General features: G+C 39.9%; 1 protein-coding gene across 1 annotated transcript in view; it reads left to right on the forward strand.

The window, feature by feature from the left end:
• LOC126251387 (F-actin-uncapping protein LRRC16A) overlaps positions 1-26,507 on the forward strand; it is a 598,780-nt gene that overhangs the window by 333,933 nt on the left and 238,340 nt on the right. Inside the window, exons 8-9 of the mRNA XM_049951780.1 lie at positions 3,673-3,837; positions 15,757-15,851. Of these exons, the coding sequence (XP_049807737.1) occupies positions 3,673-3,837; positions 15,757-15,851 (260 nt within the window). The remainder of the gene's footprint in view (positions 1-3,672; positions 3,838-15,756; positions 15,852-26,507) is intronic.

Consider the following 26,507-nt stretch of genomic DNA (forward strand, 5'->3'; position numbering starts at 1 on the left):
TAAATGATGCCCCAGTGTCCTTTCTTGCCTCAAAGTCATCTTCAGTATGCTGGGTTAGATTTAATACCTGTGCTGTGCAGTCTTTAGCTGGTCTGAATCCAGCTTGATGTGCTATTAAGATGGGTCCAACTGCTCCTGAGAGTCTTACTATATATCGTTTGTTCAAAGATCTAGTAAATAGGAGAGAGACTGCTCTGAAATTCATTGGGCTTGCCTTTAAGTATGGCAACTACACGAGATTTCCCCCATAATTTTGGGATCTGGCAACATACACTGAAGAAACATAGGAGCCAGTCATACAGTTTTGGACCAAAATTTTTTATTTGTTCAAGTCATATATAATCTAAGCCAGCAGCTTTAGTAACTTAAGCACCTGGTATTACCCTCTTCTTGAGTAAATGGTTGAGAAAGATCACTTAGTTCCTCTTCTGGAGATATGTGTACTTTTGCTGAAGATTTATGAATGTGACAGTTCTATTAATCATTCTAAAGCAAGATATTAAGTATTTGATCAGAAGTAACATTGGCATGTACAGATCTCTTTATAGGATCATTATTTAGTCTCTTCAGGAGTGCCCATGCTTTTTGCCAAATTCTGGACTTAATAGTTCTTCCACGAGTTCAATCCACTTCTCTCTTGACTTCAGTGATTGATTTGTTAGCATGTTGCCAGCTAGAGTTGTTTCCCTGCTCCTTGGATTTTCCTCAAAAAGTTCAAAGTACTTGTTGCTTAGTGCTCACACTAGTTGCCTGTATGTAATTTGCTCAACAGCCCCGAGGAATAGCCATCTGTTTGCATTTCTGAACTGTTTCAACAAAACGTTCATAGGACCCAGGTGTAGGGACCAGTTTAGTTATCTTCTGATCTAATATGACTTTGAATTTCTCCCAGTTAACCTTACTGAAGTTAAATCTTCAATGGACTGATACTAAGTGGGCTGTTATTGGTGAAATGACCTGACATATTATTAGTCAATGTTGGGAGTTTGGGGTGGTCTTAGCACATTGTTCAGCAATGTTATCATCAACAAACAAAAGGTCAGGAATGTAGCTGCTGACCATCTGCTGCTATTGAACAGTGAGTGTTGTTTATCATGTGTTCGTCAGCTGATAAGAGTCTGCCCACTGAAGAAAATTTTATTGTTTTCAACCTCATGAATGTTGAATATTCAATACTGTGAATGTTGAAATTGCCAATTTCAAACTTCACCCTTCCTTTATGAAAGTTCTCAAGTTTTTCAAAATCAAATTTATTGGCTGGAGGTTTGTACACACAGGAAATAATACATTCACGCAGTTGAATGGTGATGCACTTTTAACTTGTTTCTTTTTCTAACATTATTGTGTGTATTATGATAGCTTGGATGCACAATTCATCATGTTTCTGATTGATGCATACACAGGGTGTATATGCCCCGGGGAACTGGGAAAAACTAGGCAATTTTTCCATCCGTGAGAAAACCAGGGAAAACCCAGGAATTTTTCATAATTCTGGGAATTTTTCATTGTTTTAGTTTCCAGTTAAATTTTTGTAATTTTGACTCACGAGAACTGATACTCTAACAAAGAATATTTCTGTATTTTGCTACTGTAGAATAATACTGCAGCTATAAAACATAAACGAGGAAAAAAGCCAAAACTAAATTTTCGTTGCAAATGGAACATTGTGCACACACAAGCATTTGCCAAAAGCAAAATGATCCCAAGACCTTATGACGAAGACTCGCAATACTGTGTAACAACAAACTGCTTCCAATGAGTGTGGCACCACAAGTAGTTTACATTAGGTTTGTTTGAGCAGTTGGCAGTGAGCTAATGCACATGCACAATTGAGTTGTGTATGAGCAGTACACTCTCTCGCTTCTGGCTACTTGAAGTGTGGCAGTAGCTGTGTCAGCAGTAGCAGCAAGCATCCAGATGCTAACTGGAAAAAGTTTTCTTTCTTGCCCAAGCTCCATATTTGCACACGCGCAGAGCAGAGTTGTTGTGGGGAGAGGAGTAGTCTCCACGTGACCCATGTTTAGGTTTATTGGTTTTGCTTTTTGCTCCTCGTTTACAGCTCCCATGTCAAATGAAAACAAAAAGGTTTTCTGTGGCCGGGAGCTATCAAGCGAATTAAAATATGTTCAGATAATTACGGAAGGCTAAAATATATTGTTAGTTTGTTTTCTGATTTTATTCTATTTCCACATTTTTGCCAGTCAAGCATTAAACGCGTTGCAGAAGAGTGAAGTTATTTTTGTCAGTTTGCTAAGGAAATTTGGCCTTTATTAATCTTTTCTGCTTAGGCAGCCCATTTATTTGAAAAGAAGTGTTTCATTCTGCAATATTGGCTAGTACCAGATGTTCGCTGAATTTCAAGTACACGTTTTCATCTTCCAGCACATACGACATTATGCCACAGTACAGAACCAAACATGAGATAGTACAGTACTGGTACTCCAAGAAAATTTACATCCTGAAAACCACACTAAATAGCTTAATATCAGGTTGGGGACTACTTCATTGTGAATCTGGACATATGAATGTGCACTTCACACTGAATTCTGCATTTTAATATGGATTAGGATTTCCAGTGCTCTTGGGAGTATCCTCTGATGTCATGTTTCTTTTATGACATAATATAAGATCTTGTAAAGATACACATTTCCTGTGTGATTGCAGCTGCGCACGCGCATTAACACCTGTTTTCTGGAACTCTCTGGCAATTGTTGAAATGAACCTATTAGTAACAGCACTCGGAAAAATATTGTGAATGGTTTGAGAATTTCTTCAGTCACAGGGTGTTTGACTCTTTTTTAAAACTGAATACATTGTGGGCCAGCCACTTGGAAGAATTTCAAGCCGAGAAGGCCAGACATTTATGTCAGTGTTTTAAATTTTACTTGCACATTTGTGTGGTGCATCTTAGAGTGTAATACACGCAAAATAAGACCAATATTAATCTGGAAGTTTAGCTTCTCTTGTAGCTTATGAATCCTTGAGACTAATATTATGTGTGAAAGCTTAGCTTCTCTTGTAACTACACTATGCATATTAATTTAAACCATTAACTTTTCCTATTTGTGTGCTTGCACTACTTAACAGTGATGGTGCTATTGTCTCTTGAATATTTGCTACCTTGTGATGGTGAGATCACATCACATAACATGATCTACAATTGCTTACAAAAGTGCATCACAATCTCGATTTCAATGCTTTGGAGAGTAGCATGGTGAAATTCGAATTTACACTTTCGTAATACACAAATATGCAGTGTATATGTTGCTGCACATGAAAGAGCTTTCCAAAACTTTTTTCCTGGGTTTCATTTTCCAAAGTGCTGGGAAGTTCTCCGTCATTGTACAAAACGTTAACCACTCAAAGGATTGACAAGTTTTACACTTCCAAAGGAATTTCTTCTTCTTCCTCATTGTCTTTTTCCCCAACCAGAATGTTGTACTTGTCAAAGTAGAACTTATCAAGAGTATAAGCTTTCTAACATAAATCATTTACTAATTGATAAGTATATACAAAATAATCAATTTAGGGTTCATATATTTCCTACTTAAGTGTCAATTCAGTCCTAAAACATAATATCTAATATCACTAAGTTAATTTTGTTCATTTTTAGTAAATTATTTGCCATGACTGTGAATGTCACCTTGCTATTGACATCGTGTGATTTTTCAGGGACATAGTGCCTATAATCAGCGCCCTAGAGTACAATACGTGGTTCACAAAACTGAAAGCCAGCAATATGAAGCTGACCCATGAGGCCTTGGATCGGTTATTGCACATATTGAAGAAGACTCTTAGCCTTGAGGAACTTTATCTGGATAACCTCGGTGTTAAATGGTAAGAGATACATGCTTCCAATTATCTTCTGCTGCAGCAGTCTTCAATTTGAAGGCAAAATCTTCTGTGTTGTTATGCTATGTCATCCTCTTCAAATTAGAGCAAAGTATGAAATATGAAGTAGTGGAACATTAGGAGGACTGCAGCCAGGACATAGATTTCAACAATGTATGTGTGTTAATGAAAGAATGTAACGTTTATTGAAGGAGAAGCAGTTTATATTTACAAGAATGAAGGTAATTTCACTAGGCGTGACAACCGTAGGCTTCCAGCTTCTTGACTTCCCCCCATCAAGGAATTTGGAAATTTGTGGTAAGGTCTTATGGGACCAAACTGCTGAGGTCATTGGTTCCTAAGCTTATACACTATTTAATGTAACTTAAACTAACTTACACTAAAGACAAAAACACACACACACACACACACACACACACACACACACACACACACACGCCTAAGGGAGGACTCGAACCTCCGATGGGGGGAGCCGCGCGGACCATGACAAGACGCTTTAGACTGTGCGGCTACCCCGCGCAGCACCTACCATCAAAGAAGTGCACTAGAAATACAATCCACTGCCAGGAAACTGCCTCTGTGGTATGATGATACTGCAAGGTTATGGTGATTGCTTTTATGGTGTGTGGCCAGATGGCGAGGCCAGCTGGTGTGTCTGCTGTAGGAATGAGAGAAGGACCGCAGTAAATATCGAGCCGTTTGTCACATAAATTATTTCTAATATATGTAACATAAACACTAAAAAAGAAAAGTAATTGCTCTTGTATATTAATCAAGGAGATACTAGAACTGCCTCCTTTCATTGTTCAGTCATTGCCGACACCTACTTAGGAAATTGCTCAGTTGTAACTGCAGTTTTTTCTGAGAAATTGCACCAATTTTGTGATGAATGTATGTTTTACGTTTGTGTTAAGTTTATTGATTTGAATGATTTGAATTGTACACTTTCTCTTTTAATGCCCCCCCCCCCCCCCCCCCACACACACACACAGATAAGAATTAAAAGTGGATAAATTCAGGTAATGAGATGGCCATATGTTGTTAGTGATGAAACATGTCATGAATTTACTGAAATGCCAAAGCTAACTGTGTGTGCCGTCACAGAGTTGTGCTGAGGGGTTGTGAAAGCGCATTCTCTCTCTGTTGGTTAAAAACAAAAGGCCACAAAATGTTTTATACATACCTCTCGCTGTTAATTGTTTCCTGGAAGAAAAGGACCTGTTAGTCTCTCACTGCTAATAATGCACCACCCTCCTGTTTTTTGATCATTCTGGGGTTCATCGTGTAGTATGTTAGGCTTTTCAGAACTCCAGTTATTGTTATTTTGTCCAAAAATAAAGTTTGGTTAGGGTCAGTTTCTGCACTATGCACGCTAGTCAAAATCCATTCACTAAACCTCAGCCTTTTTGCTGGGTTTATGTTCTTGTGCTGCAGTTATTTTACTGGGTTGTAGCTTCAGTAACTTAATAACTTTTTGAGCAGAGCCGTAGGAAATTCCCATTGCTGAGAAAGACATCAAACTGATTTTCAAGGAAGCCTTTCCAGAGCATATCCGATGTGAGCCAGAGTTTCTTCTATGAGTCCTACACGTGAGAGTCTCATGTTTCCTGTCTGTTTCACGAAATTTACTTACCAATCGATTAATCTTACCCCGATTAGAAACTTGAATATCAGGAAATTCCTCTTTAAATAATCTCCTTATTCCGTACACATGCATGAATCGTACATGAATACTCTTTGGTGAATAGAATACTTGTATTTTCCCATTTCACTTTCTACACTTCTACTTGATGAACTATATTGCATCGCCTAACAAACAAAAGTTGCAACAGAAGGGAAATGTAGTTCCTACCAGTGCTGTCACCAGCTGTCAGCTGGCAGGAGAAAAAATCTCCACCAGGTGGGTGTGTTCAGTATTGATCACCCTGTATTTTGATAAATATTCCTCCTCTCTTTCTCTGCCTGTTATTGTTACCCAGCCAATGATATTGGCCCATCATAGGCAGCCTGGAAAAAATTCTTTTAAATAATGCCACTTCTTAAGAACAAGAATGGGAAAGCTCCCTGTTATAAGTGAATGCAACATTGCTCTTCGACAGTATTGAGTTAACAGGGGATACCAGAAGATTCTGAAGATGCTAGCAGAGGTGCAAAATGTTGATTTGTGTGAAGAAATTTGAAGGGGAACATGCCTCTTATGTGAGTACATGCATCGCAAGCATGGGGCCCCAAGCTATTGCAGCACCTATTTCCGTTCCCGAGTTGCAATCTCTCATCTCTGAATATCCTTCCTTCACTTGCTCTCTTTTTTATGTCAGCTGGGCCATTCCATAGGTTCTTCCTTTCTTGGAATATTCTTTCATTCATCACCTTTTGGCTGAAGTAATTTGTCGTCTCCTAATGAGTCTGACCTTCATTGTTCAGATATCTCTGTAACGTGAACCGACTGGGGAAGAACCACTCGAACAGCTCTTACTGCTCCCATTGTGCCAGATGGCCTTCGATGCGGCTGGTTGATGTCTGTGGGAAGAGTCCTCGATCAGAGTGGTTGACATCAGAGTAAACATTTTGTGCACAAAATGTATTAAATTACATCAGAGCAATGGCCACTGTCATTTGGCCGTCTCTTCAGACAGGAATGGAAACTTTAGTGTTGACAGTTCCAACCCTACTGATTTCACTACCTCAGCTATGCCATGGAAAGGTGGACAAGCTAGATATTTACAGGTGAAACAGTTTATCTGACACTTATTATGCACTGAAACTGATAGGGTACCTTTACTGTGACAAAGCCATTATTTTTTGTGGCAAAATATTGAAGATAAATTTGGAGACGTTGAATGTTTGAGAAAAATGCACAATGGATCACTATTGATTAAAGCCGCCTCTGCTGCGTTATCTACAGCACATCAACCATGTGAACATCTGGATGACATACCAGTGACCATTGCCCCACAGAAGACTTTAAATCTGATCCAAGGAATCATCTTCCACTGAGACCCTACACTTCAAACAGATGAGGAGCTACAGGCTAATCTTGAGCAGTGTGATGTTCATTTTATCTGATGCACCCAGAAAGGTCCCAATGATAATAGCACAAATCAGGCACATATATCTTATTCTTGGAAGTGAATGCCCTCCCAGAAAAAGTTAAGTCATGGTGTACAGGTATGACTGAAACCACATAGTCCACTGCACATGAGGTGCTTCCAATGCTTACATTTTAGTCATATCATATGACTCATATGTCATTCCACATCACGGCAGACCCTAAATGTAGTAACTGCTGATGATCACTCCGTGAGGCCCTCCTTGTGAACAGCCACATTTGTGTGTGAGTTGTACAGAGCACCATCCACCACTTCCACCAGTTTGTCTAGTCTTCAAGGAAGAAAATAAAGTAGAGAAATATAAATCTGTTGACGGCCTGTTGTGCAATGAGGTGTATAAAAAATTTGAATGTCTAAATCCTGTCGATATGACATCCAGTTATGCAAAAGCCACAATTGTCACTCCACCATTAAACATGTCTTTATCCTCGCACAACTACTGCTGGCACAGAGATCTCATCGTGATTTGTTTGTCTGTAATGGCACAGCATAAGGAAATGAGTGCAGTAAGATTGAAACCAGTGTGTAGACAGTGAAGAAGTGAGAGAGTCTAAAAAGCAAACCGTGGAATAAATTTGTGTTGGTTGTCGATGGAAACAGTTTAGTTCAATGTGCTTGCATCCTGCATAAACTGCTCACTGTTGTGGTTCCAGTTTGGAACTATTCATTTAAAGAAACACAGCTGAAGGAATCTTACATTGACACAGTTCCTTCAGGGATGCCGGCAGTAACAAAAATAGCATAACAACAAAATGCGTTGCATTGTGTGTCAAAGATATGAGACCTTTTGATGCTGTTCTGGTGTAGGCTTCAGAGAACAAGGCCAAGAAGGTCTAGATACGCACTATGGAGAAGTCAGCATTTCAGATGTCACGCTATACCCCTCCACTGTAAGCAGACATGCAAAGAACAGGTTAGTACAACGTGAAACAGCATAATACCTTTCTTTATTAAGAAAGTTATTGAGAAAATTTGCGTTGCAACTGATTCACACAATCGGGTGCATTATTTGACACTTTCAGCACATTACATAATCATGGATTGAAAATATTAACAAAGAAATGTAAGAATGTATAGCTGATTGCAACATTTTGCTAGAGGGTGGCAATATAATAAATGCATTAAAAAACAACAAGAGGTTTCTTTGTGCTTGTCATTGTAATAACACAGCACTTAGCAGCACTTTAGATGATGATTGCCTTATGCCAAATTATGCCCCAAAGATTCTAGTAACAATAAATGCTGCAAAATGTGTTGTACAATACATGAAGAAAACTGGTGTTTGCTTACCTTTAAACTCATCTTTGAAACAAGATGAAATTGCTGTGTTAGTGACGAAAAAGAATTCCATTTCAATAAAAAATTGTATGTTTCCTGGAACCATTTAAAGTGGGAGTGATGAATTAGAAGGTGGAAAAAAAACCTACAATCTAGTTAGATCATCCCTGGTTTAACAACAAATCTGCCAAGTCAATGAAAATGACTATTGAATAGTGTGAAGTGAGTTACATGACTGCAGTAGCAAGTATTTGTTCTTTATGGTACAAAGAAAGGATGAATTTGTAATTAACTAGCTTAATTGATGTATACTAACAGATATGTGTTTTTTAATATGAGGTATGGGGGATCAAAAATTGACCTGTGACGTTTGTACACAAGAAGGTCGTAATTACTTTCGACCATAAAATTCATATCTTCCTTAGGTTATCTTTCCTTGTTGTCAATATGCTTGACACAAAAATGAAAAGCGGGATATTCTTAGCAGTGTGCTACAAAAGTGGGCTAATTTTACAGGTTACTGCATGCAGTCATTCATGTAATCATTTTTGTATAGCTAGTGTGTATTATCTTACAGCCAAATGGAAGTTGTATATAATATTTTATCAGTGTAAAATACATTTTTTGTTGGTACACTTACATACAGTTCTATATTACTACTCTCTCTGTTGTTTTTTAAATTAGAGCTATCAAGTACTGTGTCATCACAAAACACACACACACACACACACACACACACACACAGAGAGAGAGAGAGAGAGAGAGAGAGAGAGAGAGAGAGATCATTTCAGGAACTTGGACTATAAGAAATTCTCAGTTGCAGAGGAACTAGAGCCATATATTTTAATGCATGTTGCAGTAGATCTGTATATTTGAATTCACATAGGATAGGATGATGATCATGATTATGATGATGATGTATAAAGTGTTACAACATACGTGTAAACTATCTATAAGTGATGGCTGCAGTTATAAGATGTATTTTATATATCCCAGCAACAAGCACAGGTAGTAAGTGATGCTTCAGTAATGCTAACAAGATATTAACAAACTGGCACAGTCAATTAAATACAGACTGCTACAATGATGCTGCTGCTTATCAACAGTAATTGTAAATTTTCTTTAATTGAAAAGTGTGAATATTTACAGCTGTGCATATATAATGTTCTTAGTATTTTTTCTTTCTGCATTCAGTTGTTCCCTAGATTCAAGGGATAGTATTTATTTAATATTTGTGCAGTTTCCTATTATTGGCAAGCAGAATAAATCTTCTGCTTGGAAATGAGACTTTTTGTACTGAATATTAGATTATTATCCATGTGATGCATCAAATAAATTGTGTCATGTATGTGTTCTTGGAAATGTTACTTTAGTGTTAAAAAAGAGATAAAGAAAAAAAGAAAAAGGGAAAGAGAAAGAAAATGATAGAGGGAGATATTGGATTTACAGTGTGGCGGGGCAAGGAAAGGGCGAGCTTGGTTGTCAACTGAGACTGGTCACGCTCGGATATTCGCATGTCCCAACAGACGTGGAGTGAGCATGTGGCTGAGTAGAGTACTGTGGGGCTGGACACGAGCATCTCAGTCCCACCCCTCAGCGGGCAAGCCGTAACTGGCCAAACATAGAGCATCACAGCACTATACTCTAAAATGGTAGATACAATGGAATATGCTTTTACAGTCAGGAACACCATTTGTTGCCAGGAACATGTAGTGTTTTTGCAGCAGAAGTCATAGCCCTTAACAGAGCTCTCCAGTTTATTAAATGGGTCTACCTTCATTGCGTTTTAAAATGTAGTTATTCAACGAGCAGCCCTCCAGGCTATTGACCAATGTTACTCTTGTCACTATGTTGTCTCTGCTATTCACGACCTTCCTCCTGAACATGATCGTACTGACTGATCAGTTGCCTTTCTTTGGACTCCAGGTCATGTGGGTATCTCGGGGGAATGAACTGGCTGACCGTTTGATAAGAGGAGCGATTACTTGCCCCATTTGCTTTGCTGATCCCAGCTACGGATTTGTGGGTCCGTCTAAGAACTGTGCTTGCTCAGGGATGGAATAACATGTGGTAGTAAACTGCACCCTCTAATAAACTCTGTGCTGTAGAGGAAACTGTTGCTGCACGGTGCTCTTCCTTCCTTTTCTCCCAGAAAGAATCCACTGTCTTTCGTCGTGTTCACATTGGCCATAACACGCTAACCCGTGGTTTTATTTTACGTGATGAGCCATCCCCACAGTGTAGTTATAGAGTCTTATAGACAGTAGCTCATATCCTGGTGGAATGCCCCCTTCTTCTGGCCCTTGATGTTGAGTGTGGGCTTCTAAATTCTGTGCTTCTAATTTTGGAAGACAATTCATGGTTATCTGTTTTATCCATGAAAGTGGCTTTATTTTCAGATATAAGGTTGTTAGCTACATTTTGGGCAAGGGCAGAATGGTTGGGGTTGGGGTGTGTCTCATTGCATGCTGGGTCAGGGGACCCCTGATACTACCGTACCTCCTTGATGTGTTCACTCATTACTCTCTTTCTCTTGTTTTAATTGCTTTAAGGTTTGTCTCCTTTTCTGCCACACCCTATTTTCTATTTTAGATGTAGCACTCTGTTGGATGATAGGTGTTCTTTAACCATTTGGCTGTACTGGAGCAGAGGTGGGACAGCTGCAGGTGGGACATGCCCCGTCGCATACAGACCCACGGGAATACCCGCCGGCTGCCTTACCTCTTCTCCCGACTAAGGTCCATTACAATTTTGGCGTTCTCACTTTTAGTGCCAGATTACAGTGGAGCTGTATAACAGTGCAGAGTGGAGTTACTTGTTGGGCATATGCCAATGCACTGCTTTGTGCTCAGGTATAATGAGGCAGGTCATGGCGCAGCAGCCAGCAGGCTCACTTGTGTGTGGGTGGAAAACAAGCAAGCTAGCCAATCTGCAGTCTTTCTCAAACGATTTTAAAGAAACTACTCTGTGAAAAATTCTGATTCTTGCACATCTCGTAGCTTTACTCCTCAGCTTCATGATGAGCACTCTGTTATTTTGTTAATGGTAATAGTTATTGTGATATTTGACACTTAAGTAGCCTACTGCAAGAATTACGAAAAGTTTGCTTTGAAAATTAGGGGTTGCTATGAACTGGCATTTGGATCATGTTATTAGGTCATATGTTTCTGCGTATGAATGTAGCTAACCTACTGAATTATTCGTTAAACTTATAATAATATTGCTATCGATGACCTGTCTCAAGAAAACTGGTGTACAGTGCTTAATTGCAAACTCACATCCCAGTGGAAAAGCGGAGTTAATATTTGTAACTTCCTCAAGTCCCAGAAACAGTATGAGGTATTGAAACAATATTTTGGCAAATGATTGTATGCAAAGGGGAGAGTATTTTTCTATATGATTAGTAGAGCAAACTTCCATATCTGTCCGACAGGCATTCAAGCTGCTACAGATTTTACCAGTTAAATAACGTCTTTTTTGAGGACCATCGATAGCTAATGCAGGTTCTTAGAAACCAGAAGTAGTGTTTGAGACATGGCTCTGACATTCACAGTAGGACTCACAATTGTTGTAAGTATTGTGGAGTCAACTCCCAACATGCTGTGAGATTGCCTCCAGTCACTCAACATGCAAGGTCCTTTCTAAATATTGTAAATGGTTTATATGACATACAGAACTTTCCAATTGCAGTCAGTGATGTTGACAGAAAACACTTTCACCTGAAATACTCAGAAAATTTTGGTACAATATTCTGTAGTAATAAAAATTTTTGTGCAATCATACGACAAGCATTTGCAGATCCTCAGGAGAAACTCCTTATAATCGATGTTGAGGGATATGTGTAGGAAAGTGTATTTCACTTGATGCAAGGACGGGAGCTTAATACACCACCAGACTCTCCACTGCTAAATACATCAGTGGGATTGCCTTTTGTATTCATTAGAGAATAGGCATACCCATTGTTGTGGCATTTTATCAAATATTACAGACGATGTAGATCCATGGAATGAATGTTTCAACAAATGCTTTTCCAGACCACAATGATTAATAGAAGGTACTTTTGGAATTATGAACACTAAGTGGAGCATATTTTGGAAGCCAGTAGAGGATTCCAGAATTTGCTGAGAATATTGTGAAATATACATGTTCTCCACGATACTGCTGTTCACCTACAAGAATCCCTCATTGCTGGGAAGCAACAGACAGGAGACATCGAGCATTCTATGCAAGGCATTTATCAGACAGGACAAAACTTTAACAAACATTTAAACGGAGGTGCCCAAAGGTGACGGTTTTGGAAGCTTTTTGTCATATATTACAACACAATTTTCATGTGTTTCTCAGTTATGCTACTGCAACTTTACTATTGCATCTTTTAAGACAGTGAAAGAAATGAGAAATTAATGAAATGCCTTCTGTACCTTAGTCTGTAATTCTGCTGCAACCTCATCATTTAGTGGGCCAAAATGAGTCAATTGTGATGATCGTTGTTTTGGTGGTACCATAAAGGACGCCAAGTAAAAACGGCCGCTATCGAAGCTTCCACAGATACCATTTTCTCAAAAGTATAACAGCAGAAACACAGCACAAGAAATAGTACTGACTCTGCTACCTGTAGCGACAACCAAAAACCACCGGTGATGCACTACCACAGCTCTCTGAAACAAACGCATTCGATTTGCTCGGCGCCGCTCTGTGGCACTCTTCTTTGCTTGTGGTACCACTATAATTGTGTGCACTGGGCAATAATTGTTTGTTTCGCCATTGCTACTGTGCTTGCTGTGCCGCGCCGCTCTGGTTTGCAATGCTGCTCCACTGTAACCGCAGTCTTCCTGCTCTGAACGGCAGGAAACATTCTTTGTTCTGTAACTGTCTTCACCCTTCACTGAGCTGGGGGGGGGGGGGGGGGTTGTTTGGGGGTAAGGGTGTCAGCAGCTAGGTGTGGAATGAAGATGTCTCGTGTAACTCCAAGCTAATAATAATGTATTGATCTCACCAGGTGCCTGTCCTGAGCTGTGATTGTAAAACCTGGACAGTAAAGTAAAGGGATTTAAGGAAGGTACAGGCATGTGAAATGAAATTTAACAGAACCAGAGTAATAGCAACGAGGATGGATAGGTTATTAAATGTTGTGATGAGGGAGATAATAAAGGATGTATCCTTACTGAAGCAGATGGAATCGACAATGCTTAATTGGTAGAGAAATGTAAAGAAAATCACACAAGACAGAATACTGAGGCAGATGCATGAATTGTGACTCTAAGGCAAGAGGTGAACATGTAGTTGGCTGAAAGGATTGGAGGAGAATATTCCGAGACAAGGAGAGGATGGGAGGATGGTGATGGGAGGATTGAGAAAAATGGAGTGGCTGATATGCAAAGGAGACCTGCTGTGGCTGCAAACTCTTCCTGGTAATGATCTGGATTTTGAGGTTACACATATTTGTTTGTGCGCTGGGAAATAAACATCATAGTACAATAAACCAATACGTAATTAAGTATTTTTCTTTGCTGATTATCCATATATGTATAATTAAATGTAATGTGTGTGTGTGTGTGTGTGTTAGCAGTAGGTAAACAACAGCCAGTTAGTAAGGAGAAGTAAAGGAAAGTAAAATATATAAGTAACCAAATATATGGAAATAGGGTGAAGTAAATTTAAAACTATACCTGCTTCTTCATATAAAAACCTTAAAATGTGATAGAACCGCTATCAAAGGGCATCACAGCCTATTGAATGCCTCATTGGCACGAATATGATTATTAGGGCTTGTGCAACTAATTTAATGTGTCTCTGTTGCCCTTGTATAATTTTAAATATAATTATTGATAAAATAATTAGAATAAGCATTTGAATAACTGTGCTCACTCAGTGTGTTTCTTGGATTAGATTGTCACTTCAAATCAAATTAAAAACCATAATTTCTGTCTTTCTCACACCTACCCCTTCACAGTGCTTCTGTTAGATTAGCTGACTATTGCTTAGAAGTATACTTTGATGAGATTTTGGGGTGACTGATAGACAACTGTTGTGTGTGGTTTGTAAGTTTTAATCTTTTTGCTTTTCACTGAAGTATACAATAAAGTAATACTTTTAAAGTTACTTTCTTCCCAAGACTTCTGTATGTGGCAAGTAGTAGCAATATCATAATTGAAACTTCCTGGCAGATTAAAACTGTGTGCCCGACCGAGACTCGAACTCGGGACCTTTGCCTTTCGCGGGCAAGTGCTCTACCAACTGAGCTACCGAAGCACGACTCACGCCCGGTCCTCACAGCTTTACTTCTGCCAGTATCTCGTCTCCTACCTTCCAAACTTTGCAGAAGCTCTCCTGCGAACCTTGCAGAACTAGCACTCCTGAAAGAAAGGATACCAGCACACACTCCGCTGCAGAGTGAAAATCTCATTCTGGAAACATCCCCCAGGCTGTGGCTAAGCCATGTCTCCGCAATATCCTTTCTTTCAGGAGTGCTAGTTCTGCAAGGTTCGCAGGAGAGCTTCTGTAAAGTTTGGAAGGTAGGAGACGAGATACTGGCAGAAGTAAAGCTGTGAGGACCGGGCGCGAGTCGTGCTGCGGTAGCTCAGTTGGTAGAGCAGTTGCCCGCGAAAGGCAAAGGTCCCGAGTTCGAGTCTCGGTTGGGCACACAGTTTTAATCTGCCAGGAAGTTTCATATCAGCGCACACTCCGCTGCAGAGTGAAAATCTCATTCTGGGAATATCATAATTCATATTGTTGTCATTTCATCCCAGATTTTCCATTGTACAATAATTCTTTGCTCCCATTCAGTGCATATTTCCTACACCACTTCTAGCATAAATAAAGTCCTTTTCCCACACAAAAGCCTAGCATTGTATGCAGCTCATATTCTGCTGGATAGTATCATCTGCTGTACCAATCACCAATGGCAAAAGCTATTATTTGTGTCTACATAAATAGTAGACTTTTAATCAGTGTCTTATTCATTTTCTCTGCACACACTCACCAACAGATAGTAAATAGAATATTTTGTTCACTGTATACATTATATTGAACAAACTATGTATGGTACACACTATAGGACAGTCAGCAACTACTGCTCTAGTTCTGGTGAGTGCAAGTTCTCCATTACAGTATGCTCTGTGTGTTCTTAAACAACCACTATTAGATGCTCTAGTAGAACATACTGCAATAATAATTCTGGCAATATTAACCCCTCAGTATTTGGGAATGATAGAGAGCTCTGTTAAAAAAAATAATAAATAAAATAAAAGTGTGTCGTGTACACTCCAAGAATGTTACAGTATACAGAAGTGAAACACCATCGATTGAGCAACCATAGTGATGCTTAAATTAGTGGTTTCATATTATAAATCATTAAGATTATAAAGATAAATTAATTGTACTTTTATTTAGCATGTTACTGAAATAATTATGTGCTACAGGTTATAAAACACAACTGCTATGCTCCTTCTGCAGCAACCTAATGTTTGGATGACGGAGAAAAAAAAATAATTACATTTCTATCTCCTTGTTTCAGGGATTTTGCTCACAAACTGTCACTGGCGTTAATAGCCAACAGCAACACACCTCTTCATACTTTAGACTTGTCTAACAATCTGATAGAGGATAAAGGTAATTTTTTAATTGTTTTCTCCATCTTACTGCATACCATTTTGGTCTTTTGAAGTTATGTCTTGATGTAGTGTAGAATTTTATTAGTTGTGTGTTTTAATTTCACAGCCGCTGGCTATGTGCTGAGGTTATGATAAAACAGTAGTGGCATTTGCAATATCTTTACTGACATCATTTAAGGTGCTGTTTCAAATCTTTGTTCATTGAATGAAGTAATGTAAGTGAGAGGATGAAACACCATTCAAAAAAGTATTGTGCACTTTATTTCTTCAGGTTTTAGTTGTCCACAGATAAACTATTTCTCCTTGTCTGGTAGACTATTATAAAACAGCATTAACTGAACTTGAACATCATTGCTAAACGGTTTAGGCCATATGCACATACAAAAATAGCTAAGATTTTCAAGTTTATTCCGTGATGGAGCAATAACATATCAGTGAGTGGAAACTGCTAGTTGGGAAACGTCCAAATGTTTGGATCTCAGACAATAGATTATCAGACAGATTTCCTCATTCATTTAACATGTGAAGGTTTTGCTTCCCATTTCCACCATGGTATCCTTATTGCTGGAAGAGATAAAACTGTTAACTTCATGAAGCAACTATGAAGTAAGAGAGTAACAACACATGCTTTTTTGGCAAAGATGGCCACAAGGATGACGACTTTTGTAAATGGGGGTCCCACAACTGGACCGTCAGTTGACTCTAAGCTGTATTTTGTTGGAGGTCTGGAACTCGGAATGTTCTGCAATGGATTTTCCAAACAAACTGGGGGCAATAAAGAGACCACAGCCACATGACAGTCTTCCCTTTGTGGGCTTCTTGCAGGGAATCCACTGTTCTTTGTCAGCTGTGCATTGGCCATACCAGGCTATCCGCAACCACAGTCTCCAATGTGTGGACCCACCTTACTGCTGATTTGGTGCCTGCATGACGGTGGCCCACATCCTACTAGACTTCCAAAATTTGGCTGCTTTACGGTGATATCTTAACTTTCCTGATACACTACCTCTGGTGCTACCAGATGATGTCAAAGCAGCTGGGCTGGTTTTATGTTCCACCCGTGAAAGTGGTTTCTATTCATCTCTGTGAGATGGGGAACTTTGGCCCCATTGACTGCCTAAGGAGTTAAGGGGGCACCCCTTTCCTGCTTTGGGCCAGGAGATGTACAGTGGCCTTTTCTCGACAGTCTGGTGTGTCGCCTACCCCTCCCATCTTTTTATTGTCCTTATTCTTTTCCAATCGCAATTTTTAATTTTTTATCTTTCCTTAAATTTTATCATCTTGGCCATGCTGCTCATTTTCTTGGAGTAACAGGTGGTGTGATGGGATGTAGAGGATGTCTCTCTCACTACATACCATGCTTTGGGGGATCTCCAACTGCATTCTGGGCAGAGCAGCTCACCCATCTTACCCCCCACCCCCCTTTCTCACTCCCCTCTTACTGCTGCTTGATATTATCTCTGTCTTGTTGTATCTTGCTTACAGTTGGGCTTTCTGGGATTTGCATTTTATATCCTTTTTCTTAGCATTATTCGTGGTTCGGTACATAAAGGATAAAGGGACTGGTGACCTCGCAATTTGTGCCCTTATCTCCAGTAAACTACCAAGCAATTGTTGCTGCCGTCTTCAAAGACGAGAGTTTCCACAGTATACTCATAGTGAAAATTTAGAAGAAAGGTAAACAGTTGGTCACTAAGAATGTTGAAATAAACACCCTGATTCTTGTTCATGTTAATCTTTACCTCGGTACGGTGAGGGATGGTGGGTTACAGAACCACCTACAGATTGAACTAAAACTTCCATACCCTAATGTTTAAATGCCTCATTGGGCCATTTGTGCACTTGACACTACGCATAATTCGAGAAAGAGACATCATTATAACCTGTCTAGACATACTGTGTGCCTCCAGTCAGCTGCTGCCCACTTTGTGTTGTTTTCCACACTGAAGACATGCAGCTTTATGTGCCAGTGTGGGCAATGGTCTTTTGCGAGGTACAAAACTCTAAATATCCGTTCTGTGAACTTCCCTAATCAGTGTTCACTTGGGAACTGGTTTAGGTGGACTTGCATTCACTGCAGCAGCAATTCCTTTCAAGTTTGAGACTGGTCTTAATTGTGAAGGTATCATCAATAAACCTGAACCAGACATAGGATAGTTAGGAATGTTCTCTAGATGGCCCATAAACAGATTGGCATAGGATGATGCCACACAGATGCCCATGGGCATGTCACAGACTTGTTAAATTAGCTTACTCAGAAAAGTAGTTGTTGTGTGTGAGGACATAATTAAGTAGATGTATTAGAAGAAATGAGATGCTGTGGCAAGTTGTGTTCATTTTCAGCAAGGCTGTGGGCATGGGGGATGTTGGATGTATAGAGAGCTGACGTCAGCAGTGACAAGTAGTGATCTCGATGATAAAGAGTTGGGGATGATTGAGAATTGATGGAGGACGTGGTAGTATCTTTTACAGGCTAGCCTATGGGCAATTGGTCAGAGGAGTTGGTGGACAAGAATGGAGTTTCTTGTAGGGCCACACCCTCTCTGGCACCTACCCACCCCCTAGTTAACTTCCAGCAATGTCTTATGTTTAGTTTCACCTTATCATCCTTACCTGGTATGTAAATCTGTCAGTGGAAGAAAGAATAGCCATCCGGAAACTCAAGACAGACCCTGATTTCTTCAGCCTCCTTGCAGACAGAGGCTCTCCACTTCTGTCATGATGAATCACAGTGACTGCCTCCCAGAAAGCATCTGCCAACTATGTGATTCCAACGACATGTTCTGCCATAGTGATCACGTACAAAAAGGCCAGCAAAGTCTACAATCCTTACTAAAACCCTTGGGTCCATCTTGGAACACCCTCCTCCCCCACCTCCCCTCCATCTGTGTCCATCCCCATCCTCTCTCTAACATCCCCGTGCACACCCACCATCTACTTGCTTTCCAGAATCCATAATCCTGGATGCCCCTTTGCAGCTGGTTAATGCAGTCCCACTGAAAGAATCTCTGCTCTTGTCATCAGTCTCATACATCCATTTGTTTGTAGTCTAATCTCTTGTATTAAAGATATGAACTACATCCTTCACCAATTCTCAGCCATCCCCACCCCATTATCACCTGGATTCCTACTTTTCACTGTTGATGCCCCCTTCCATAGATAAACATACCCTTCCCATGGACTTGTTGCCATTGAACACTAAGTCTCCAATCCTTCAGATTGCAACCACATTTCCTCATTCCTTGTACATCTATTATTTTCATTGTATGTTTGTTATATTCATTATTATAACTAATTATATCAATATAATAGAGGGAAACATTCCACGTGGGAAAAATATATCTAAAAACAAAAATGTTGTGACATACCAAACGAAAGTGCTGGCAGGTCAATACACACACAAACAAACACAAACATACACACGAAATTCTAGCTTTCGCAACCAACGGTTGCTTCGTCAGGAAAGAGGGAAGGAGAGGGAAGGAGAGGGAAGGATGAAAGGATGTGGGTTTTAAGGGAGAGGGTAAGGAGTCATTCCAATCCCGGGAGTGGAAAGACTTACCTTGGGGGGAAAAAAGGACAGGTATACACTCGCGCGCACACACACACATATCCATCCGCACATACACAGACACAAGCAGACAACTTTCATAGTTCCCCATAACCTCACACTTCTTCTCTGGTTCAAGTGCATTGTTGATACCTTCATGATTGGACCCAGGGCCAAGACATTCTGTTCACCTGGTCTTTCTCAGCCCAATGTTCCACCTTCCTTGACATTGCCTTCACCTCTCTGATGCTTCTGTACATATCAAGCACACCAATTATCAGTGGTAGCTGCATTTTGGAAACCGTCATCTCTTCCACACCAAAAAATCAATTCCATGTAGTCGGAACACCCGTGTACAGGGTATTGGCAGTGATAAGAATTCCCATGCCCAGTATACTGGAGGTCTCTCTCACTAATGTATTCACAGACAGGCACTTTCCCACAAACTTACGAAACTAGTCATATCATGTACTGGCTCTGCTTCAGTCTCTGCATATTTTTTTATATGGACCATTACCACCAACCAGTAGGCTACCCAAGTGAATGGCCCCTGTCAAACAATGGCCACAGCTAAGCTTGATCATTCAGTGATGGAACATGCTGCTGCAAGCTGTTTCAGTGGATTCTTCTCAACCTTTCCAATCTCCCCCCAGTCCACACCCCCATGTCATGTTGTCATGAACTGCACAAACCTGCTGACGCTGATGCCCTTGTGTTGTTTCCCTATCTTGTGCACTTTCTGCTTGTCCCTCCTGCATTCCTATCTGTTGAAACTGTTGCCTCCTTCAAAGCAGTCAGTCACCTTTCCCCAACTCTCCCTCCCTCTCCCTGCCTTTTTTTTCCCCCAGCAGCTACTCCATCCAACAGAACCTCCTTGTGTGTGTGTGTGTGTGTGTGTGTGTGTGTGTGTGTGTGTGTGTGTACACCACACCTATGCCTACTGTCAAAAGTTTTAACATATGGGGTATCAACTGAATTTGTGACTGAATTGATGATGTTTTGGTAGGGAGGGGACAGCATGTTATCTAGGATGGAGAGTCATTGTCAGATGTAGAAGTAACTTCGGGTGTGTCCCAGGGAAGTGTATTTGGACATTTGCTGTTTTTGTTGTATACTAATGACCTTGCAGACAACATTAATAGTCACCTCAGACTGTTTGCAGGTGATGCTATTGTGTATAATAAAGTACTGTCTGAAAGATGTGGCATAAATATTCAGTTGATAAGGTTTCAAATTGGTGCAAAGATTGGCAACATGTTTTAAATGCTCAGAAATGTAAAATCGTGCACTTACCAAAACAAAAAAACGTTGTGTCCTAGGACTGTAATATCAATGGTTCAAATCGACAAGTTCATGCAAATACCTGGTTTAACTCTTTGTTTCTGGGTGTAACACCTTGTATGGATGTAAAATGGAATTATCATATAGGCTCAGTTGTAGGTAAAGCAGGAGGTAGACTTCAGTTTATTGGTAGAATAATGGGAAAGTGCAATCGGTCTACAAAGTACATTATGTGATCAAAACTATCCGTACACCCCAAAAAAACATACATTTCTTCATATTAGGTGCATTGTGCTGCCACCTACTGCTAGTACTCCATATCATCAACCTCAGTAGCCATTAGACATCGTGAGAAAGCAGAATGGGGAACTCCGCGCAACTCACAGACTTTGAACATGGTGAGGTGATTGGGTATCACTTGTGTCATACCTCTGTACGTGAGATTTCCACAGTCCTTAACATCGCGCTAGGTCCACTGTTTCCAATGTGATAGTGAAGTGTAAACATGAAGGGACATGTACAGCACAAAAGTGCACAGATTGACCTCATCTGTTGACTGGCAGAGACCACCGACAGTTGAAGAGTGTCGTAATGTGTAATAGGCAGACGCCTATCCAGACTGTCATACAGGGATTCCAAACTGCATCAGGACCCACTGCAAGTACTATGACAGTTATGGAGGAGGAGGTGAGAAAACTTCGATTTCATGGTCGAGCGGCTGCTCATAAGCCACACATCAAACCAGTAAATGCCAAACAACGCCTCACTTGGTGTAAAGAGTGTAAAGATTGGACAATTGAACAGTGCTAAAACGTTGTGTGGAGTGACAAATCACGGTACACAGCGTGGTACCCGATGGCAGGGTGAGGGTATGGCGAATGCCCAGTGAACGTCATCTGCCAGTGTGTTTAGTGCCAACAGTAGAATTCGGAGGCAGTGGTGTTACATTGTGGTCGTGTTTTTAATGGAAGAGGCTTGCAACCCTTGTTGTTTTTCATGATGCTATCACAGCACAGGCCTACACTGATACTTTGAGCACCTTCTTGCTTCTCATTGTTGAAGAGCAATTCGGGGATGGCGATTGCATCTTTTAACACAATCGAGCACCAGTTCATAGTGCACAGCCTGTGGCGGAGTGGTTGCATGACAATAACTTCCCTGTAATGGACTGGTCTGCACAGAATCCTGAGCTGAATCTTTTAGAACACCTTTGGGATGTTTTGGAATGCCAACTTTGTGCCGGGTCTCACCGACTGACATTGATTGATACCTCTCCTTAGTGCAGTAGTCTATGAAGAATGGGCTGCTCCCCCCCCCCCCCCCCCCCCTCCCCAAGAAACCTTCAAGGACCTGATTGAATGTGTGCCTGTGGGAGTGGAAGCTGTCATCAGAGCTAAGGGTGGGCCAACACCACATGGAGTTCCAGCATTACCGATGGAGGGCACCACAAACTTGTAAGTCATTTTCAGCCAGGTGTCCGGATACTTTTGATCACATAGTGTAGATTGCTTACAAATCATTTGTATGAACCATTCTAGATTCTTGCTAAATTGTATGGGACCCACACCAAATAGGACTAACAGGGGGTATTGAATGACACAGAGGAGGGCAGCACAAATGGTCACTGGTTTGTTTGACCCATAGGAGAGTGTTACAGTAATGCTGAAGAAACTAAACTGCCAGACTCTTGAAGATAGATGAAAGCTACTAAAGTCTACTAACAAAGTTTCAAGAATGGACTTTAAATGATGACTGTAGGAATAAATCACAACTTTCTACGTATTGCTCATGTAGGAATCTTGAACAGAATATTGGAGTAATTACAGCACACACAGAGGTAGTCAAACAATCATTCTTATGCTCCATACGTGAATGAAACAGGAAGAAACCCTAATAACTGGTACAATGGAACATACCCTCTGCCATGCCCTTCAGTATGTGTGTGTGTGTTTTCCATCATTTTAGTTTTGGGCCTGTCGGTAACTCAACATTTCTACTACTTGGTTTTTGTTACTTCTACTTGTAAATTATTTATGTTTAGTAGGATATTGATACTGAAAATTGCTATGCCCTTTTTACACTGGAGTCTTGTGGACAGCTTGTCTGTTACTGGAGCCAAGAGCACCTGCACATTGCTGTCAGGTGGGGTGCTCTGCTGTGTCTCATTCTTTCGTGTGTTGAGCTAATATGTTCTGATACACTCTGTGGCTTTGTATCAGAGCAAAGTTGGTCAGAAGTAAAGCGTTAATGACTATCTTTATGCCTTAAACTGGTTAAAATAACATAGTACTGAACTGATATAGAAACAGGACCTCATCTGAACCAGCAAATTAATGCTGTTATTTGCAGAAATATTGTACAACAGGTAAATTTCAGAAACATGCACATAATAGTTTCTGCTGTATAATCAGGATTTTCTTTTTTTTTTTAAACAGAAAGAAAAAGTAAACCTCCTCAAGGTATCTCATATGTACTACTATTTTTATTCACTTTACATTTTTCTACTCTTTTTGCAAATGTAAGTTTCTGCAAGTGAGCTGCAAAAATCAGGACTTAAAGGTAACATTATTTGGGCTGTGTGATTCCTTAGACATGAAACCACTTTTGCTAAAGTAGTATGTGGATCCATATATTCTTAAAATTTGTTGACTTTTCAACAGTAAATTTGCTAAATTAAGTGTTTTATTGCACTTTAACATTTGGTGTGTTTTATTTTTTTCACAAGAGTTGTTATCGTTATATGCAGATTATCACTTAACACGTGTAATTTCTTTTTCTTGTAGGTGCCTCTAGTTTGTGTGGAATTATTGCCAAAATTATGCAAGGTGTGACTTTTAAGTTTATTATTTTTGTATGTAAAACTAATTTGTGTTAATAGAATTGTGTTGAATTTGTGCATGGTACTTGTGATTAACATGTACTTTTCAGTTTACTGTTGGAACGTAGCAACAGATATCTCACTTCCTTTGCATGATGTCTATGTAGTTGTTGCCTCTTCAGTGTGTGTCAAAGGCAAGCAGACTGTTAACTGTGAATGTGATATTTCCCCCTACTTTTCTTTACTTTGTGTAGTGTATAAGCTGAAAATGCTATTAATTTTTAGCATGTTATTTGCATTTAAATAAATTACTTGTCTGTATAGATTGATTATCCATGTTTAAGGTAGAGTTCTAAAACTTGATAATTTGTTGAAGTTATGTCGATCAGAGCATTTAAAAACAGGTGAATTTTTTGGCGAGGAAAGAGTTATATATTTCTTTTTGAGCTTTGTTGCAGCCTCAGCTGGGAAAATTGTACATTTATATTACAGCTTCTGATTATATCTTTGTCACTGTACGTCCTTCTCTTATCATTTGTTGTTCTCTGTGTGTTGTCTTTCATCACCTTCTGTGCCCCATTTGTGATGTTTTGATAACTGTTTGTGTTATTTGTTTTATTTAATTGTATGTGTATTGTTGCAGAACATGAAATGTACAGATTGCTACTCACTTTATGGAGGTGGTGTTGAGTGTCATCCAGGCATATTGGAAAATAACTGTCTGATATTAGCTATTGGACTAAGCCTTACGTCAGCTGCAGACAAAAACATGCACACGAGCGCACACGCACACGCGCGCGCGCGCGCACACACACACACACACACACACACACACACACACACACACACACACACACGTTGTCTACATGTGATGAAGGACTTAGTCCAACAGCTGGTAATATCTAGCAGTCCTCTTTCAATGTGCATGCCTGCCACTCAGTGCCTCCTCAGTCTTCCAGTTTTTTACTGTTGTTACTCTATTCTGGATGTTCCATTGTTCAGTTCTGAATCTGTTGCTCTGCATGGTTTATTCCAAAGACTGTTTTTACTGTGTACCATTATTTGCTTGGATAGTAATCTCCTGGATAAGTTTTTTCCTTTGATTTCCATTTTAAATCCCTGTCTTCTCAACTACTCTCCATAATTCTGCAGTCACGGGGGTGGGGGGATGTGCAAAAATGATAATTTTGTTATATTCTATTCAGTGATGATCCGCATTTTTAAAAATCTTGTACAGCCAGTCTTTCACTAAAAGATTTCTTCTAACCAAAAGGTACATTCCTGTTACATCAGAATTAGTAGTCGTATCAACCAAAAATATTTTCTCCATTATTAAGACATAGTGTATTTATATTTAGCTATAGAGACTTGACAGCTTGTTGTATTGTGTTTTTTTTATAGTTATTTATTGCTTTATTTATCGAGGAAATACTGGAACTATGTCACACATATGAACAGACATTCTCTGTTGTATATCATGACATTTATTAAGACACATGACATGACAGGGTGAGGTTTGGAAGTTGATATTCAGTTGTGAAAATTAGACTCATGAAGACAAATTACTGTGCGTATTGCAGCAGAGAGCGTGAGAGATGGTGTGGGATAGAGTATAACACAGGAAGGGAGAGTTTTGCTCACTGAAAACGTACCTCATTGTTTGAGAGAGAACTGACTGTGAATGTTAATTATTTAAGAAAAAATTATGAAGTTGACAAAGGGAGTCACTTCAACTTTTCTTAAATGCAACAGGGCACAGAATTTGCACAGAGTGCAGATTAATTTCTCCCAGAGCTGGACAGCAGTGACATTGAAGAAGTTTGTGAATATTTTTGTTTTAGGGATGGCCATTGCTGTGATACTAGATAAGCAAGACCTTGTGTTGTGATTACAGAGAGATGTTAGATGCTGATCTCTGATGTAAGGTACTAAGGTGCACAAACACTGAGATACTGATGTAGACCTCATGTCGGTAGTCGTGCAACTTGTCTGGCAGCAACTGTACGGGCATAAAAATTGCTAATACGATCAAATAAACAGATAAATGTAACATACATAACCTTTTGTGTGTAGTTCTATCTGTGTGGAAGTTTCACTACTTGTACCACCGCAGATTACATCACAGTAGTGGAGGTTTGACAGAACAAGTATATGTACAGGTTTATCTTTGTGGATTTCAGAAATAATTCATTTCGGATGGGATATTAGAGTTCTTTGCATTTAATTTTTTTAAAGTATTTAATCTTGCTATCAGCTGTTTGAATTTTGTTTTGCTAACAGCTGAAAGCAAGATGATTTCTTGAAAAAATTATTTATAGAGCGGTGAGTTTCATCTGGATGTCGGCAGTATCGATATCTTACGGCCTGACACTAAAGTAAAGGAGGTGGTCAACAGGACAGAAGTCATATTTATAGTACTGCCAATACGCACAGATAAAAGTAAAAGTGAGACACTTCCTAGGTGTCTGAATTAATAGTACCTTTCTCAGGGAGGAGAGGGGCTAGGTTGGGGGAGGCTAAAAAGTGAGCACACATTACTCGGAAGCAAGGATGGGAGGAGAGGGACCACCTGTGACAGCGTACCTGCTGCCTGATTCGCCTTACTTTCCTTTTAATTTTCGCCACCCTGAGCCCATAGGAAGTCGAAGTCATACCACCTCCACTAGGGCAGTGCCTAGTAAAGCATTGAGGTGAACAGACCAACCTTGACGTTGACAGGGTGTATATGACCCGGGACAACCGGGAGATCCGGGAAAAACCCGGGAATTTTTTCATTCGGGAGAAAACCGGGAAAAAACCGGGGTATTTTTAGAATTCCGGGAATTTTTCATTGTTTGAGTTTTCAGTTAATTTTTTTTAATTTTGACTAGTAAGAACCGATACTCTAACAAAGGATATTACTGTATCCCGCTACTGCAGAATAATACTTCAACAATAAAACATAAACGAGAGAAAAGGACGAAAATAACTTAAATTGCAAAGGAAATGCGCCATATACAACAATG

Source organism: Schistocerca nitens, chromosome 4 (genome assembly GCF_023898315.1).
Source record: "Schistocerca nitens isolate TAMUIC-IGC-003100 chromosome 4, iqSchNite1.1, whole genome shotgun sequence".
Classification (NCBI taxonomy): Eukaryota; Metazoa; Arthropoda; class Insecta; order Orthoptera; family Acrididae; genus Schistocerca; species Schistocerca nitens.